Below are 15077 nucleotides of genomic sequence, written 5' to 3' on the forward strand. Positions count from 1 at the left end.
TCAGATATTTTCTCAAACAGGAGGAGAAAGAAAATCACAGATTGTATCCTAAGATACCCCAGTTAGAATTATTTGAAATAAAAGTGACTACTGGCCTGTTTTATTACATGCTCTCCAAAAAAATAAAATAGACAGCTCTAAAATTAGCTGTTTTATATTTATTTGTTGGGGGAATAACACACCGTAGAATTGTGGATCAAGTATTAATTATTTCTTCATTTGAGACTGCTAATTCTGTTCTTAATACAATAATTGCTGCTGCTGCTTGATACAGCATGTACAATTAGCCAGCTTGCAGAAAATTACTAAAATGGAGAAAAAATCCTAGATCTTAGATAGTTCAATCTAAATTGGCACAAGACCTCACTCAGATTGATTTTCAAAAGGTCTGAGCCAGACAGCGTCGCCTTCTCTGTCTGCTTTTGAATCCAAGGAATAGCAATTTCCTCTAAAACACTGGGATGAGCCAAAAAAGTATAGCAACTGCCTTACCTAAAGTGCTTTTTAAAAAACACAAAGATGATTTTTAATTTTTAATTTATTTTTTTTTTTAAGTTTTAAAATAACAGCTATCATGCAAGTGTGAGCAACTAGCAAGCAGCATCTCCCACAGATTTCTCAGTGTTACCTGGGAGCCCCCTGCTGGGACTTTGCCTCTAAAAATTGAGCAGAGAAAGAATTTTATTTTGAAGGTGTGACACAGATGTTTCAGTAATATTTAACGACTCTATGTATGGTATACTATTATCCTTGAAGTCAATGAATTCTTAACTGCTCACAAGCAAATCACTAAGTAGAGGAAAAATAAATAATTCTCCTCTGCACAACAAATTAATTTGCCTGGTATTAGTGAAATAATTAAATGTTCAAAAATACTCCTACTTCTGGAAAACATGTAGAGATTGACTTGGACAGCCTACGCGCTGGATAGAAAGGATCCAAACATGCAGATGGTCTGTGTGGCTGTCACTGTGGATGCCATGAACAGAACTGGATTTGTTCAGTCTGATTAACAAGAAATGAAAACAACAACAACAACATAGCACTGGATGAACATTTTTAGGACTGCAAAAAAAGCAAAATGCCACAATGAATCTTCATCTTTTAAGGAAAAAGTAGCCTTTTTATTATGCCACCTGATTTAACTGCAACAAGCAGACAAGCTTTCAGAAAGTTATCAGGCACACAATCTTCTCTTCAGGGCAAACAGAAACAACAGCTTTCAAGTTAATTACTGGACAATTGCTCTGAACTCACAGATCCGCTGGTATATTACTTCAAAGCAAAACTCATATAAAAGATCCAGCCCATACTGGAGCCACTACCTCCTGGGTGTCAACAAGTACTCCAGTGCTATGCACTGCACACTTATAATACATGGAACACTACACACCAGCTTTCCCACAAATATTTTATATCCATATCTTCTCACTCTTCTGGTTATGAGCAGGGCAGTCATAAAGATGAAAATCCATATTCCTCTATGAAGATGTTTTGTAGGAGTCCCTGTAAGCTGGAGATTGAGATCTCAGTGGTGGAATGGCTGTTTCATTCAGTGTTTTCTCAATGGCAATGAGAGTTTTTATGAGCAGTGAGCTTCTGCTGTTTGATATGTATACAAGCCTTCATTTACCAGTGATTTTTTATTCTATTTCTAATTCCTTCCTCCATTATTTCTTGATGACAAAATGTCAGGCTTATTTTTAAGATGTCAGTGAAAATATCAAAGCACTGTCTTGAAAAAATTCAGAAGCCTGCATACATACAAGATTATAAGTAAAGCTGTCTGGACACAGCACATTCCATGAATTTTCACTGACATGGGGCATAAATCAATCTTCCACCATACCCAGTCACCTACTGATTTTTTTTTTTAATCAGCTTAAGTATTATTTGCAAAATTGAATTGCTGTTAGTAAGCTTAAAGAAAAACTTCTGGCTGTGGCAAAAGGAGTTAAATGACCAAAAGGAAAACCTAACTATAATTCATCCCACTACTTTCAAGGACACATTTATTTTGTGAATATGCAATAAGGTGTAAAATTTAGGTGCAAATATTCCACTTTCCCATGCAGTCCTAAATTATACGCAGGCAGAACATCTTAAACTAGTAGAAGCTCCAGCATAGAAGGCATTACTAAACCACTTTTCAGATCTCTCTCCTGGAAAGGTTCCTAATTCTCTCTCCTTCAACCATTCTGTGAAACCTCAGGGTAATGGTTTTAGAATTTGAGTACAGTGTAATAGCTCCTTCTAATGAACGGTTTGCAGCCCATAAGAAAAGGCAAGAAGAAGCAAGAAAAAGGTGATGGTGATTCTGGGAGAAAGAAAAAAAAAAAAAAAACAACTTAGGCCAGAGGGAAGGGAAATTGTTCTTATAAATTACATATTCCATTTTCATCTTAATCTGCTGGGGGTAAGTAGGGAAGGAACTTGTTTGCTTATTTCTGAGATAAGCCTTCCTGTTCTTCAGAACAAGGGAGTTTATGATGCCACTGAGCAGCCATCAAGGCTGTAGGTTATTAGAGGGCCTTTTCTTTAAGCTTAATGGAACACTGAGTCTTAGCAATAACCCGTGATTCAACTACTAAACATGAGAATAATAGCCAAAACATGTACAGGATGGAAAGCGGATGGATCAGAATTTCAAAGCAATACAGCTTCGAATAATAACAATGTCTTTGATATTTTCCTGCATTTTCATTAAACATCTGCACTAAAGAAGGCCCATGTGACTTACTGTGTCTTCCCTCATTAGAATATTCCAGAGAAGAACTACTGAACTATGAAATCCAAAAGAAAACACAGAACAGTAGGTGAGCAGAATATCTCACTTTGTATTTCTCTTTCAGCCCAGAAGAGCAAACAAGTAAAATTATCTAGCCACCTCTTGGGGTTTCAAGCACAATGCAACAGCCAGGTTGTGAAAGAATAACACAGAGCAAGAATTAAGCATCACACCACCTGATTTTATCTGCAAAGTTCTCCTTCATGAGTCAGACAACTCGAATATAAAATGATAACGTATGTCATAAGCTTCTATCTTAATTTCATATATTTAAGTAATGATAAAGTACATCTCTCATCTAAGCATTATCATCAGATGCAAAGACAGAAGAAATAATTATGAAAGCTTGTTCTATCTTCAGGTATTTTTGAAAGGGAAGTTTTGTGGTTGTTTTTTTTTTTGTTATTATATCATCATTTTTATTGTTGGAATAACCACATTCTCATTGAAAAAGAGGCCAATTTGGGCAGAGAAAAGGATTGTAAAGGCCACAACTGAATTATTGAAAAACATTGAGATTTTTGCTTATTCTGTCTTTATGAACACTACATAAATAAAGGCAGAACAGCATGCATTTTATAAAGTCTACCATAGCGTGCTTTTAAAGCTAAATAAAAAATGAATGGACACAACAATAGATTCTGACTGTGAGGAATTATATGTCAACTAGTTTTTACATCAAGCACAGATAAATTGCAAGGAAAGAACTAAAATCTGAAGAGTCCAAATCTGCAGAATATTAAATTTTACTTGAGCCAGGATTAAAGAAGGCTGTAAGAAAGCCTGATACAGGTCAACAGCTGAGCCTGATCTAGGAAATTCTCAGAAGGACATGAGCAGTGTCTGTTATGATGAAAAAGAGCTGAGGATTTCAGTCTTGTATTCATTCAGCCCCATGATTCAGATCATAAAACATGTATATTTTATTTTCATCAAGTCTTTGATTCTTAGCTGGAGGAGCCAAGAGCTAATACATCCCCATATAACATATAGCTTACTCACATTTCACAGATGCATGAAATCTTCATGAATATATTCATACCACCATTCAGAACGTAGATAGTCTTCATGATTTTAGTGAAAAAATCAAGAAGGGAAGTACCATAAATGCAGCTCTAAAGTCAAAATGAATATGCAAAAAAATCCAAGAAGACTCTAGTCATACCTCTTACTGGATTTCAGATGGAAATTGGCATAGTTTTAATTATAGATTGCCAGCCCCTTGCTGTGTTATAAAGTATCAATAGTGTATCATGAAGCACAGAGTGGAAAACTTGAACACTTAAGTACACGGTGGTATCCTTTACTCTCCTACTTGAACACATGTATATGCCCACCTCTTTGGAAAAGTTTCTCTTTTTAAACAGCAGACAACACAGACAACCAGGCAGTCTCTTTCTGTAACTATTAAAAAAGACATTCACAGTTTTAAAAGAGGGGGAAATGCAGACAGATAAAATAAGATCTACAGAGATACCACAGGGAAAACTTTTATGTATGTCATCTACAGGACATAAAACACTTCTTTATTTTATGAATCATGTAGTTAGCTTCTGAAACAAAAGAGTTTATTATACTTAGCCTGTGTTCTTTCTTTATGAGGGATTCAATTTCCAGAGCAGCAGTGACATTTTGTGCATTCAAGATACTACATAACTACATTATAGTCTTCTGGATCACTGATGCATGCAGCAAATAAAGAGGCTAAGAGTAAAAGATATTAAATTTTTATTATAACTGAAGTCTAAAACCAAATAAAATGGGACAAAGCTTCAACATTTGAGTAAGTTGTTCTTCTCCCAGTCCTGAATTGAAATTTGAATTTAAATATGCATATTTTTCGCCAAACTCTGTATAACATCTAGTATTACTGAAAGACTAAAAGAGTGAACCCTCCTCCCCATATGTGCAACACATCCAAATATGCAATATTGATCCCCTATCAATTTAAATTTATCAATCTCTCTATCCTGAAAGATCTCCTCATTGAAAAACAATATCTCACTGGCACAAAGCTGATTTTCTTTTCAACATGACCCACTCAGGAGAAATCTGCATATGACTCATCAGTTCTGGCAGTCAGGAGAAGATAATGCTTTAAATACACCAAAGCTACTCACTCTCTGGGGCTTATTAACCTGCTCCATCTCATGCAAGTCTAGCCGAAGACCTGGGTGAAAAGGATGAGCTCAAATAAATTATTCACACAGATGAGAGTACAAATATATTCTTTTCCTAACCCGTGCTGTGCTGGTTTAAAATGGTCACTCCTAGTTCACTCCAAGTATACCTAACATCCTCTCTGCTTGGGACTACAGATGTCATACAGATGCTAACTGAGGTTGCTTTGGTGAATTCTTCTTCACCTATTTCAGCCACTACAAGCCTATTATCATCTTACCCACAGTAACTACTAATTAAAAAAAGAGACTCACAAAGGCCATTCAGGGTGCTCCCACAGTTGCCTTACACTGATTCAAAATTACAGAATAAGTCTTGTGCCAAGCGCAATGAAAACATTCATTTCTTCTCTAATTTATCTCTTCTTCCAATTAAGATCCATTGACAGGGCTTGATTATCAATCGACTTTCCTGTAAGACAGGGTCCTGAAAGAAAGCAATCTAATTTCTTCATTCATGCTTTGAGGTCAATATTTTGGCAAAAGTAAAGATCCTCTCATTAAGCTCATAGTGTAAGATTTTTATTTTAATTTTAGTTCTGCAAGGAAATTAGTCACCGCACATGGTAGATTAACTGCTTCAGCTCAGCTTCTTCAGGTGCACTTGAGTTTCCACAGAACATATGAATCAAGATATAATTACTCTGCCAGCATCACTGACTGAAATTATTAGTGTTCACATTCTGCTACTCATCTGGGACAAATGGGGCGTGCTTACTATCTAGTTAAAACAGAGGAGGGAAAGGAGGGGAAAGCTAGGGAAATCCATATGTGATGAAGACTGAGAAATACTCCAGAAATTGGTCACAATGTTAAGAATCACTTCAGTGATCCGGAAAAGCTTAACAGTTTAAGCTCTGCTCTATGAGTGGTCATAGCATATTTTGATTAGGTTCTGCAGTCATTTACATGCATGAATCAGCATAATGTCATATTTAAGGAGCCATTTATTGTTGCTATTGCAATTTCTCCTAGTTGATGCATGTTGATAATAGATTTTATAGGTGAGCCCTTTATAAAGCTTACAAAACTTAACTGCAAATACTAGTAGAAAACTCTTTGATTCAGAGTTTCTCCTGTTCCTCATATTCCATCTTTTTTCTCTACTGGACTTAACAGAAAATGCCACCTCCTGTTTCTGTTGCATTCTCCTGGGAGAAGGGACTAGATTCAAACCATGTTGGACAATGTCCTAAAACCCTCACATCAGATTCCTTTGTACTTGAGTAATTACTGTATTCTACTTCCTTCTAGCTTAAAAAGCAGCAGGGCTCATTGGTGTCAGGACAACCCATAAGCAATTCGCTACTCACACTAACTGTTTAATAGTCAGAGGACACTCTACATTCAAAATCATTCTGCAGAGATTTAGAACCATTTGTTTTATTAAAACTGTATTCAAAACTAGTTATCTCACTTTACTTTCCTCTTGGACCTTCTCTAATGCTAAGCAATTCTCATCTGTCTCTCACTTTTTGTCCTGCAATGTGCTTGCATTGTCAAACTGACCTACTTCTTGCAGTAAATTTCAGCTCCAATTCTCAGGCAATTTTTATTGAAGTATCTTGTTTGCCCTGGTATAGCTATAGTTCTCTTAGGATTTATATTATGAAATTTATTTTCATGGGTTTGTGTCTAGGCTGTAAAATTCCTCACTGTGCTGAAACTTGATTATAAGCATCAAATAGGTCTATTTGCTAATATTTAAAAAGTTACATCATAGCATTTTAATGATTTTTCGTATTTCTAGATCTTTACAAGCAAGTCATTCATTTTCACAGTAAGTAGAGTCATTTTTTATATACTCCATTGAAGAGAAAAAGACCTTAGATTACCTATTCACAGTGTGTATTCGGTTTAAGGGTTTGATTTTAGAAGGTTCTAAATCCAGTTAAAGCAAAATTCTTTCTTTCAGATTATTTCTCTTCCCCTACTTTTCCATGTTAGAGTCTCTCTTCCTCATTGCTTATCACTTGGCCTCTACACTGGAGCTTTAGGCTCTCCTGTCAGCAAAGGGTCAGCAAGCCTATTTGGCCTCATTTTGGGTAATTTCCTCACCCTATCCTTGCTTTGTGATAGTACTATGCAACTGTTCTCTGGAGCAGAGTTCTAGGAGCATCTAAATGAAACTATTCAGCAAAGATTTGTTTCCTGAAATGGCATAGCCGTGACTCATTTTCTGACTGAAGGGAAAAGAAGTGGGATAAGAAGTAGATACTATGGCAGCCTAAGCAGGCACTGGATAGATTCTGTGGAAAAGAACATACATGAACAGAAATAATAATAGGGACTGCAATGCTCTTTTATTTGCTATTTAGCATTAACAGTTCAAGCCCAGTTCTTGATTGATTTGGCACTTTGTAGATTGAGTTTTCATGCCTAACTTTTGCCTGGAAACAGACACTTTTATTTATGCCTCAGAGATAACCAAACATTCCTCCTCTACATTTGCCAAGTGTATTCACTCAGAAATGCTACTAGGTACACAAGGATGAACAACAAAGTCAGAATGTGTCTCTCATGTACATTACTGCACTGCTAGTAGCACTAGCACTAGCAGAACTAGACCGTAGCACTGTAGTAGTTAATTCTTCTGATTCTTTTCAGTAGCATATTTTGTTTTACCACTTCACTTATTTTCATGTTTAAAAAAAAAAAAAAAAAACAAAAAAAAACAATATTTCAGCCCTTGAAAGACATTGCAGAATTTGATCATTTAAGCTTTTCTGGTTGTACCTATACTAGCTCAAGATATTGATCTCCCCAGTTGCTGTTTACATTGATGCTTGAGGTTACCTAACTCTGAGTCAATGGTGTTTCATTTGAGGCTTGATGTGGGCAACTATCAGGGCAGCCTGGAAGGAAAGAAACATGGAACAGAGGAGGCAATAGCATCAAAATGTAGTGGGAGCCTTGTCCAGAGCATACAGTCTGTCCCTGCCACCAGTCACTCCGTGTCACCGCTATCCACAAGCAGTGGAAGAGATGACTTCTGGAGACATGTGAGGTTACTGCATTGAAAACAAATTATTTCAAGAAAGGTCAGAAGCTGTCTGCACTGTGGGTTGACTGATCACTGTAGCATCAATGGTTGGCTTGGCAGCTCTGCCTAAAGCAAATACAACAAAATTCTAATGAAAGTTTGGGAGAAAGCTTTGATCTAATTACTATTTACCTGCAGTAAATATCCCCCTGCTTAAAACAAAGCATAAACAACATGTTTATTTACCCAGACATACATAAATGTACATAAACAGATAAAGAATATCACACCTTTCCTGGAAAGGCACACCATGCCATTTCTAAGAGAGATTTAAACTGTTTTGAATGTTTTATTTTTCTATTTAAAAAAAAAAACAAAAACAAACAAAAAAAAAAAAAACAACACAAATGGTGGAGAGGCAAATCAAGCAAACTCTCAGTAGTTCAGGATATCACTTAAACCTGGAAGAGTGTAATTATTTTTTCTTGATCTCATCTTTGTAAAACATAAGTAAAACTATCAAATATGATAAAACGTTTTGAACCCTTCTCACACCAGATCCTAGTCTCAGCCGCTTACAGTTTTAGCCCTCTGAGCTGAATATTTCTACTGTTTCTGTGAGCAAAGATTAAAATAAAGTGTATTTTGCATTTGCTAACCTAAATCCATACAAATGCTCTCCTTATAAACTTGAGCATCATATCAAACTACATAGTCTGCAGTACTGATCCTGTGGTTAACAGCTTGTCTCCCTGGAATCATAGAGTCACAGATATACTTTTACTGCTTTTGTGAGGAAAAAAAAATTTAAAGCCGAGTTATAATCATTTCACAATAAAGAAAAAAAAAATGTTAATCAACTCATCTCTAAAACAAAGTACCTAAATCTCTTACTAAATCCAGCTCAGGAGCCAATCATCCCTTTTTCTCTCAACTTCTAATGAGATCATTGAAGACACTGGCTCATCCTAAACTTATAAACAAATGTAAGTTCTTTTTCTAATAGAATTTGATCAGACAAGCAATACAGTTTGATGAACACAGCATGTACAAGTACACACTATATTGTATAAAACACATAACACCAACCCTTGCTAATGCTCAGATACACCTCTTGCAAGTGGATTCCTCTCATAAGCAGGTTCCTCACAGCGCTTGAAGCTGGGCATGCTTTCAGGGTCAGAGCTGACATTTTCTCCCTGGGACAAGCAGACAGATACTAATCTCTTAAGCTGTGCTTTGAAATTTATAGTAGGCACGACAACGTTGTACATAGCATGGACAAAGAAAAAAATTGCATATTTAAATGCACAATGCCTTCTTCTACCCTGTCAATAACTCTGCCTACAAGACATCCCATTAGATCTCTAATATAAAGAGACAAATAGGACAATTACTCCAGTGATACAGGACTGAATTCTGATATCAAAAAGTTGCTATAGGATTAAGTTCCTTGATATTACTGAAGTTACATTAACACAGAAGCAATATATTACCTAGGATATGAAAATCTACTTCTAGTGTGTAATACAACCCCCCAGCTCCACAGTGGTTAAGAGAAGCATGGCTACTTTTAATTTTATTTGAAAATTTCAGTTTGCTTTCTTTTTCCTTCCCCTTAAAAGAGTTCACCTCAGTTCATATTCTCATCTATATTTATAATTTATTCTCTGTTGACTGAGAGAAAAAGAACAAACATTAAAATTTGATATCTTTTCTCCAACTGGGAAGAAACATCTCACAACAGAATTTGCATTGTTTAGCTCTGATCATCTCCACATTTAGTTGTTCTTCCTGTCTTAAATATTGCTTCTCTTTCTTCTTTGAGAGTTGAAGAATAGCTTTCTGACAGCATTTTGATGAAGTACTGAAACATAACCCCACTTCCTGCCCTCATTCTGAACTTAAACTGCTTGCTGCTGATGTATCAAAAAATATTAAGCTTTGTCACTTGTTACTATAAGATTTACTGTCCTGCAGGGAAACCTCTGTCAGTATTACACAAGAAAGTGTGTTTTGCAAATACTGGACAGCAATGTTTTTCTTTCAAACAATTTTATTTTAGTCCAGAATAACTTGACAATAAGTAAGAATATGGTATTCATAGAGTCACACACACACAAAAAAAGCTAAGAGTGGATCAGATAATTTGAAATACAATAAATCATTTTGAAAAAAAAAAAAAAAGTTTTTTGCTTCTCATAAATATTATTTCTCTTACCTGTTAGAACTACTTACCTTCTTCGTTTAACTACATTTTATCATTTGTCTTTTGAATAAACAAAAGGATTTAAAGATAGTAGGGTAGAAAACAGTGCACAAATAGATTATATTTGCTTCAACATTGAGATTGGGTGCTACTCATCATCCCCTGTGCCCAGGACACCATACCATGTTCAAAGCTGCAGGTCTATAGGGGAAATGGGAAGTCACCAGCTTCCACCAGATTTCCACATCTGATAGTCACCCTCCCATAACTGCCTGACAGTGTTCCCCAAGTGACCTTGCCACCTAGCATTATGTGGCTATTATCTCTGCAAACTTCAGCTAAAGCCTTCTTCATATAGAAACAGCTGCTTGTTGCAGGACCAGAGAGCTTAGGGGTGGGAGAGTTATGAGAGGGAAAGCTGCTCCCCATCGTTTACTACTGAACAATTACCTTGTGTCAACAAAAAATTCTTGATATTATTAAGGAAGAAATTGCTGCTGCTTATGTAAGATATTCAAAACTGCAGAAGTCAGAAGTACAGACACACTGGCCATGAAGAAACAGCTGGCCACTGTAACCCTGTGGTCTAGAAAACATTATGTCTACTTCTGTACACATTTAAATAAATCTGGCTGATCCAGGTGAACTGAATTACCTTAAAGGCTGATTTGCTAATTGGGACTCTATGAAACCTCAATTCAGAAGCATGTAACTGTGACTAATGTTAGTTATATACGATCTTCAGCGTTATTAAGTAGAGTTGTGACAAATCATTACTGCACAGCTTTTTCAGTGTCTCTGAGTAAGACATTTGTACAAGGCTAAACTAAATGAAGTCCTACCTGTTCTGAAGTTTTCAGCAAAAGACATTAAGAAACATGTAAATCAATTCAATGAGCAATACTTGAGACAAAAATCAATCTCAGTGGAAAAGCAGAAATATCATACTTTACACAGCATTACGCAGTAATTTCATGGGCTGGTTTGTCTGTCACAGCTCTTGCTAGACAGTTCTCATACACAAGTAGACAGATGGATTGTGAAGAATTAGGAAATTTGAAGCATGTCAAAATAAAGAGACACATGGCTTTTTTTCCCCCCTTTTATTCTATCAGTTCTGTGACAGCACAAATTATCATCCCAGTGCAGCATGTAAGTGTGCTTGACTTCCATCACATTGAAAGTAAAATCTCCAGATGTGCTGTTGTGGTGCTAATTACCATGAAACAGAACGATATCCAGATCCAGAAAAGAGGGATCTTTCTCAGGAAGGAACTTTTCATGAGAAGGAGTGAGAGGCCAGTTAGATTTCAGGCCATGTTTGCCCATTCAGACTTCAGAAGTTGTATAAGCACATATGAACCCTTTTCTCACACACACACACACAAAAAAAAAAAAAAATGACAAACCTGAAACTGCAGATGCAAACTCACTTCTGTGAGTTTGAAAGCACCCTGCAAGTGATTTTCTTCAGTAACCAACAGATGATGTACATTCCATAAGATTTTGATTGCATAATACAATTTTGAGAGGCAATATACTATTGTCATACTGATAAACTGATTATGAAACCATAAAAACAATGATTCACATGCTACCAGTGCTTCCCTACCATGGAAAATGCACATGCATATCAGACAAATCTTAGAAAGCATTACATGAGAGCAGAATGAAAAATGGAACTATTGCAGTACCCGTTATAAATAAAAATGTGCAAACCAATTTGAAGATGTTTGAATTAAGAACACTAAAAATGAAATGTCCAGTGAGAAACCTCAAGAAATGCCCTTTAAAACACTCAACACTTTTTCTTGTAAAGTTTTCTGTCAAAATCCTACTATCCTATACTATTTAGTGTATGCTTTTAAGCTTTATACTATATTCTCTGTATTGTGCTATATAAATTATTTAATCATGCTTCACAAGCAGTTTTGTACACCAGCTATCCATGCGCCGTTCAGTATTTAAACCAAAAAAAAATACACTACAGAAAGATTTACCTAATCAAACAAATCAAATGCGGTTTCAAAACTGATTTTTTTCACCCTCCTCTTATAGGATTACAACAACAGCTGCTTGCATGATGGATCTACGAAGATATCCTCTGGATGAACAAAACTGCACACTAGAAATTGAAAGTTGTAAGTTACCGGAGGGAGAGGGTTGGCCATTTATTACTTGGTCCAAATTTAATCTGAGCTGCAGCCTCTGAAATAGAACTAGAGAGGTTTATCTCAGTTGAATAAGTGCGCATATACATAGAACTGAAACCTACCTCACTGAGAAATGCACACTCACACTCTAGAGCACTGATTAGGAAAGATGGGCTCTCAGGCCAACATTTATATCAGTTTATAACTTCTAATTGATAGCATCAATAAGGTGCCAGATGTTTGTCCCCAGTAAAGGACAAAAATGCACACATACTTTCAAAATTACTCTTCATAATCAAGTACTTCTTTTTTTGTAAAAGCAAACTCAATATCAGCACTTAATATAATCAGTAGCATTTCTTTTTAGTCTAGATTTCAAATTGTTTGCGGCTTTTCCCAAAATGTCATCTTATAATGATTTTTAAAAAACTCTGCCAGGTTGAGAATTATTCTGTCAACAAAAGATTTTAATATGTAAACATCTTCAGTATTTTTAATGAAAATTATTTTTTACCAGAGAGAGAGCACTGTCTGAATAGAACCTGCTTATTTATTTAGAAAATTAATAATAATGTATTTTATCTTTAAGATAGTGATTTGGCACTGTGAGCAGACATACTGGAAAGAGAAGAAGGGAGTCACTATTGACAGGGTTCCCATGAAGCACATAATAGCTACAGTCAGAATTCACCACAGTTACATCACAGTTCAGCATTCAACACGTGCAAGGGAGTCACTGGAAGGACATATTGGTTGTACACCATGGTTAACCTTCCATTACAGATGCAGTAGCAAAACAAGATGAGCCAATTTGATATGCTTGGGTTGAATAAGGCAAATATGCATTAATCTCCCATGAACATCTGTTTTAAGTTAGCCCTCTCCTTATCTACATTGCTCAGAGATTACTGAAGCACTGCAAACCCGCACACCTGTGTACGAACATTAATACAGCCATTTTCTTCTCTTTCTTGGGAAGCAGAGGCAGTAGTAGAATTTTAACTACCCCTTCCAGTGCCACCCATCACCTTATTGTTCTCAACAGTCACTTTCTGTAGAAGAACACTGTCTGGACTTCATAATCCAGCAGTACAGAGCCACTCACTAAGCTGCATGGTTGTCTTGCTTGTCCTTGGGCTTGGCAGTTTACTGCCTTTTTGGCAAACAGAAATATTGTTGATGTTGCTTGCTGCTGCTTGGCTCATTTTTTAGCTTAAACATAACAGGGCATGCAATGAATACATTTGGAGAAGTCGTTTTTTGATTTTTCAAAATAAAGTGGATATATACAGTACAGTAACAATCAAAAATAGCAACTTCATACTGAAGTCTCTTTCATACCAAATTCGTACCTGAATTTATTTACCAGGATGTAGCTGATCTGAAGTCTCCAGTCCAGTCATGTTCTAAAGCTGATTAAACTAAATGAGCATTTATCAGCTAATAGGCCAAATAGCAGGAAATGTCTGGCTCATGTCTCTCTATTCATAAGCTTTCACTATAATGAAGCTTTGTAGGAGAGAATGTTCAGTGAGAATGGGCTTGATACTATCACTGAGACTTCATCAAAATCAAGACTAGCATCAGATTAAATAAGCAATTAAAATGCTAACGCTATCAGGGATGAGAGAATACCGTGTCACTCATGTGGCCAGTCATACGTCTCCAAAAGGAAATTGCTTTTCAGACCTTCACTCACTATAAATAATTCATGTCTTCTAGGATATATATGTTCATATTTGTATCTATTGATATTAGTATCTGTTGAGCTGAATGAAAGAAATCAATAATTTTGTTCACAATTTGCCAGCTGGACAAAATTTGTAGAGTGTTACCTCTAATGAGTATTTAGATCAGTTCTACTAGCAACTGAATGATTTCCCAAAAGCAGGAACAGGCTTAACTGCTACTAAAATCCTAGAGGTTGTGCCAGGAACACTGGTACAAATGTAATCTTTGACAATTTACAAAAAAAAAAAAAAATAAAGTCTTTAGTGTATACCAGCTTTTCTCCTGTGCATCTGTAGAACTCTTGAAATTACTGATGATGCACCTGGAAAAACATTCTGGACACAGTTCTAAGACCAAAGTGCCTCATTTTTGGGCTTCTGAGTAGAAGTAAATGAGTCATTTGAGTACTCAGCATTTAGGAGTCCACATTAATCTCCTTGAAAGGGCAAAATGGAGATGAATTAGCAGGTGACAACCACAACCACAACCCCTCTGTTGGTGCCACACACACACCAGACATGATGTTTTCTTCCACAACAGAACCAATTTATTAGGTTCCCTCTCTCAGCCTCTCACCTTAGATTTTTCATTGCATATCAGCCTTTCATATTTATTTCTATTTTATAAATTGTTGCAGAGCAAGGATGAAAATCAAATTGTTAACATTTTCTTGGTTAGAAAATGTTTTCTGCAAGAAATTCTTATCCAATTTAGTCTTGAGAGAGACTGAAATTAAATAAAAATGCCATTTAAGTAAAAGGGCCATGGAAAGTGGTTGTGCTGTAATTAGTAAGATACTCCAGAGCTGCCCATCACTAAGCAGCATCCCTGACTACTAGACACACTGTGTGCCATGTGAACTGTCAGATTATCTCCAAAGTATTGGAAAATCTGGGGGGTAATTCTTATACTGTGTTTATACTACTTATATTTTAACTCCCATGGCATCAGGTTACAGAGCAGAACGGTTCATGGAAATCATCGCTGAACAACAATCATTACTTGGAAGAGATGTGCTCTGTCTTGCCACTGA

General features: G+C 36.2%; 1 protein-coding gene across 2 annotated transcripts in view; it reads left to right on the forward strand.

Annotated features, from left to right (window-relative positions):
- Nucleotides 1-15077, forward strand: part of GABRB1 (gamma-aminobutyric acid type A receptor subunit beta1) — a 94116-nt gene that overhangs the window by 58437 nt on the left and 20602 nt on the right. For both annotated transcript variants that reach the window (XM_052681946.1, XM_052681945.1), the window contains one exon: nt 12219-12301. In XM_052681946.1, coding sequence (XP_052537906.1) covers nt 12219-12301 — 83 coding nt within the window. The remainder of the gene's footprint in view (nt 1-12218; nt 12302-15077) is intronic.

Source organism: Tympanuchus pallidicinctus, unplaced genomic scaffold (assembly GCF_026119805.1).
Source record: "Tympanuchus pallidicinctus isolate F22 unplaced genomic scaffold, pur_lepc_1.0 scaffold2, whole genome shotgun sequence".
NCBI lineage: Eukaryota > Metazoa > Chordata > Aves > Galliformes > Phasianidae > Tympanuchus > Tympanuchus pallidicinctus.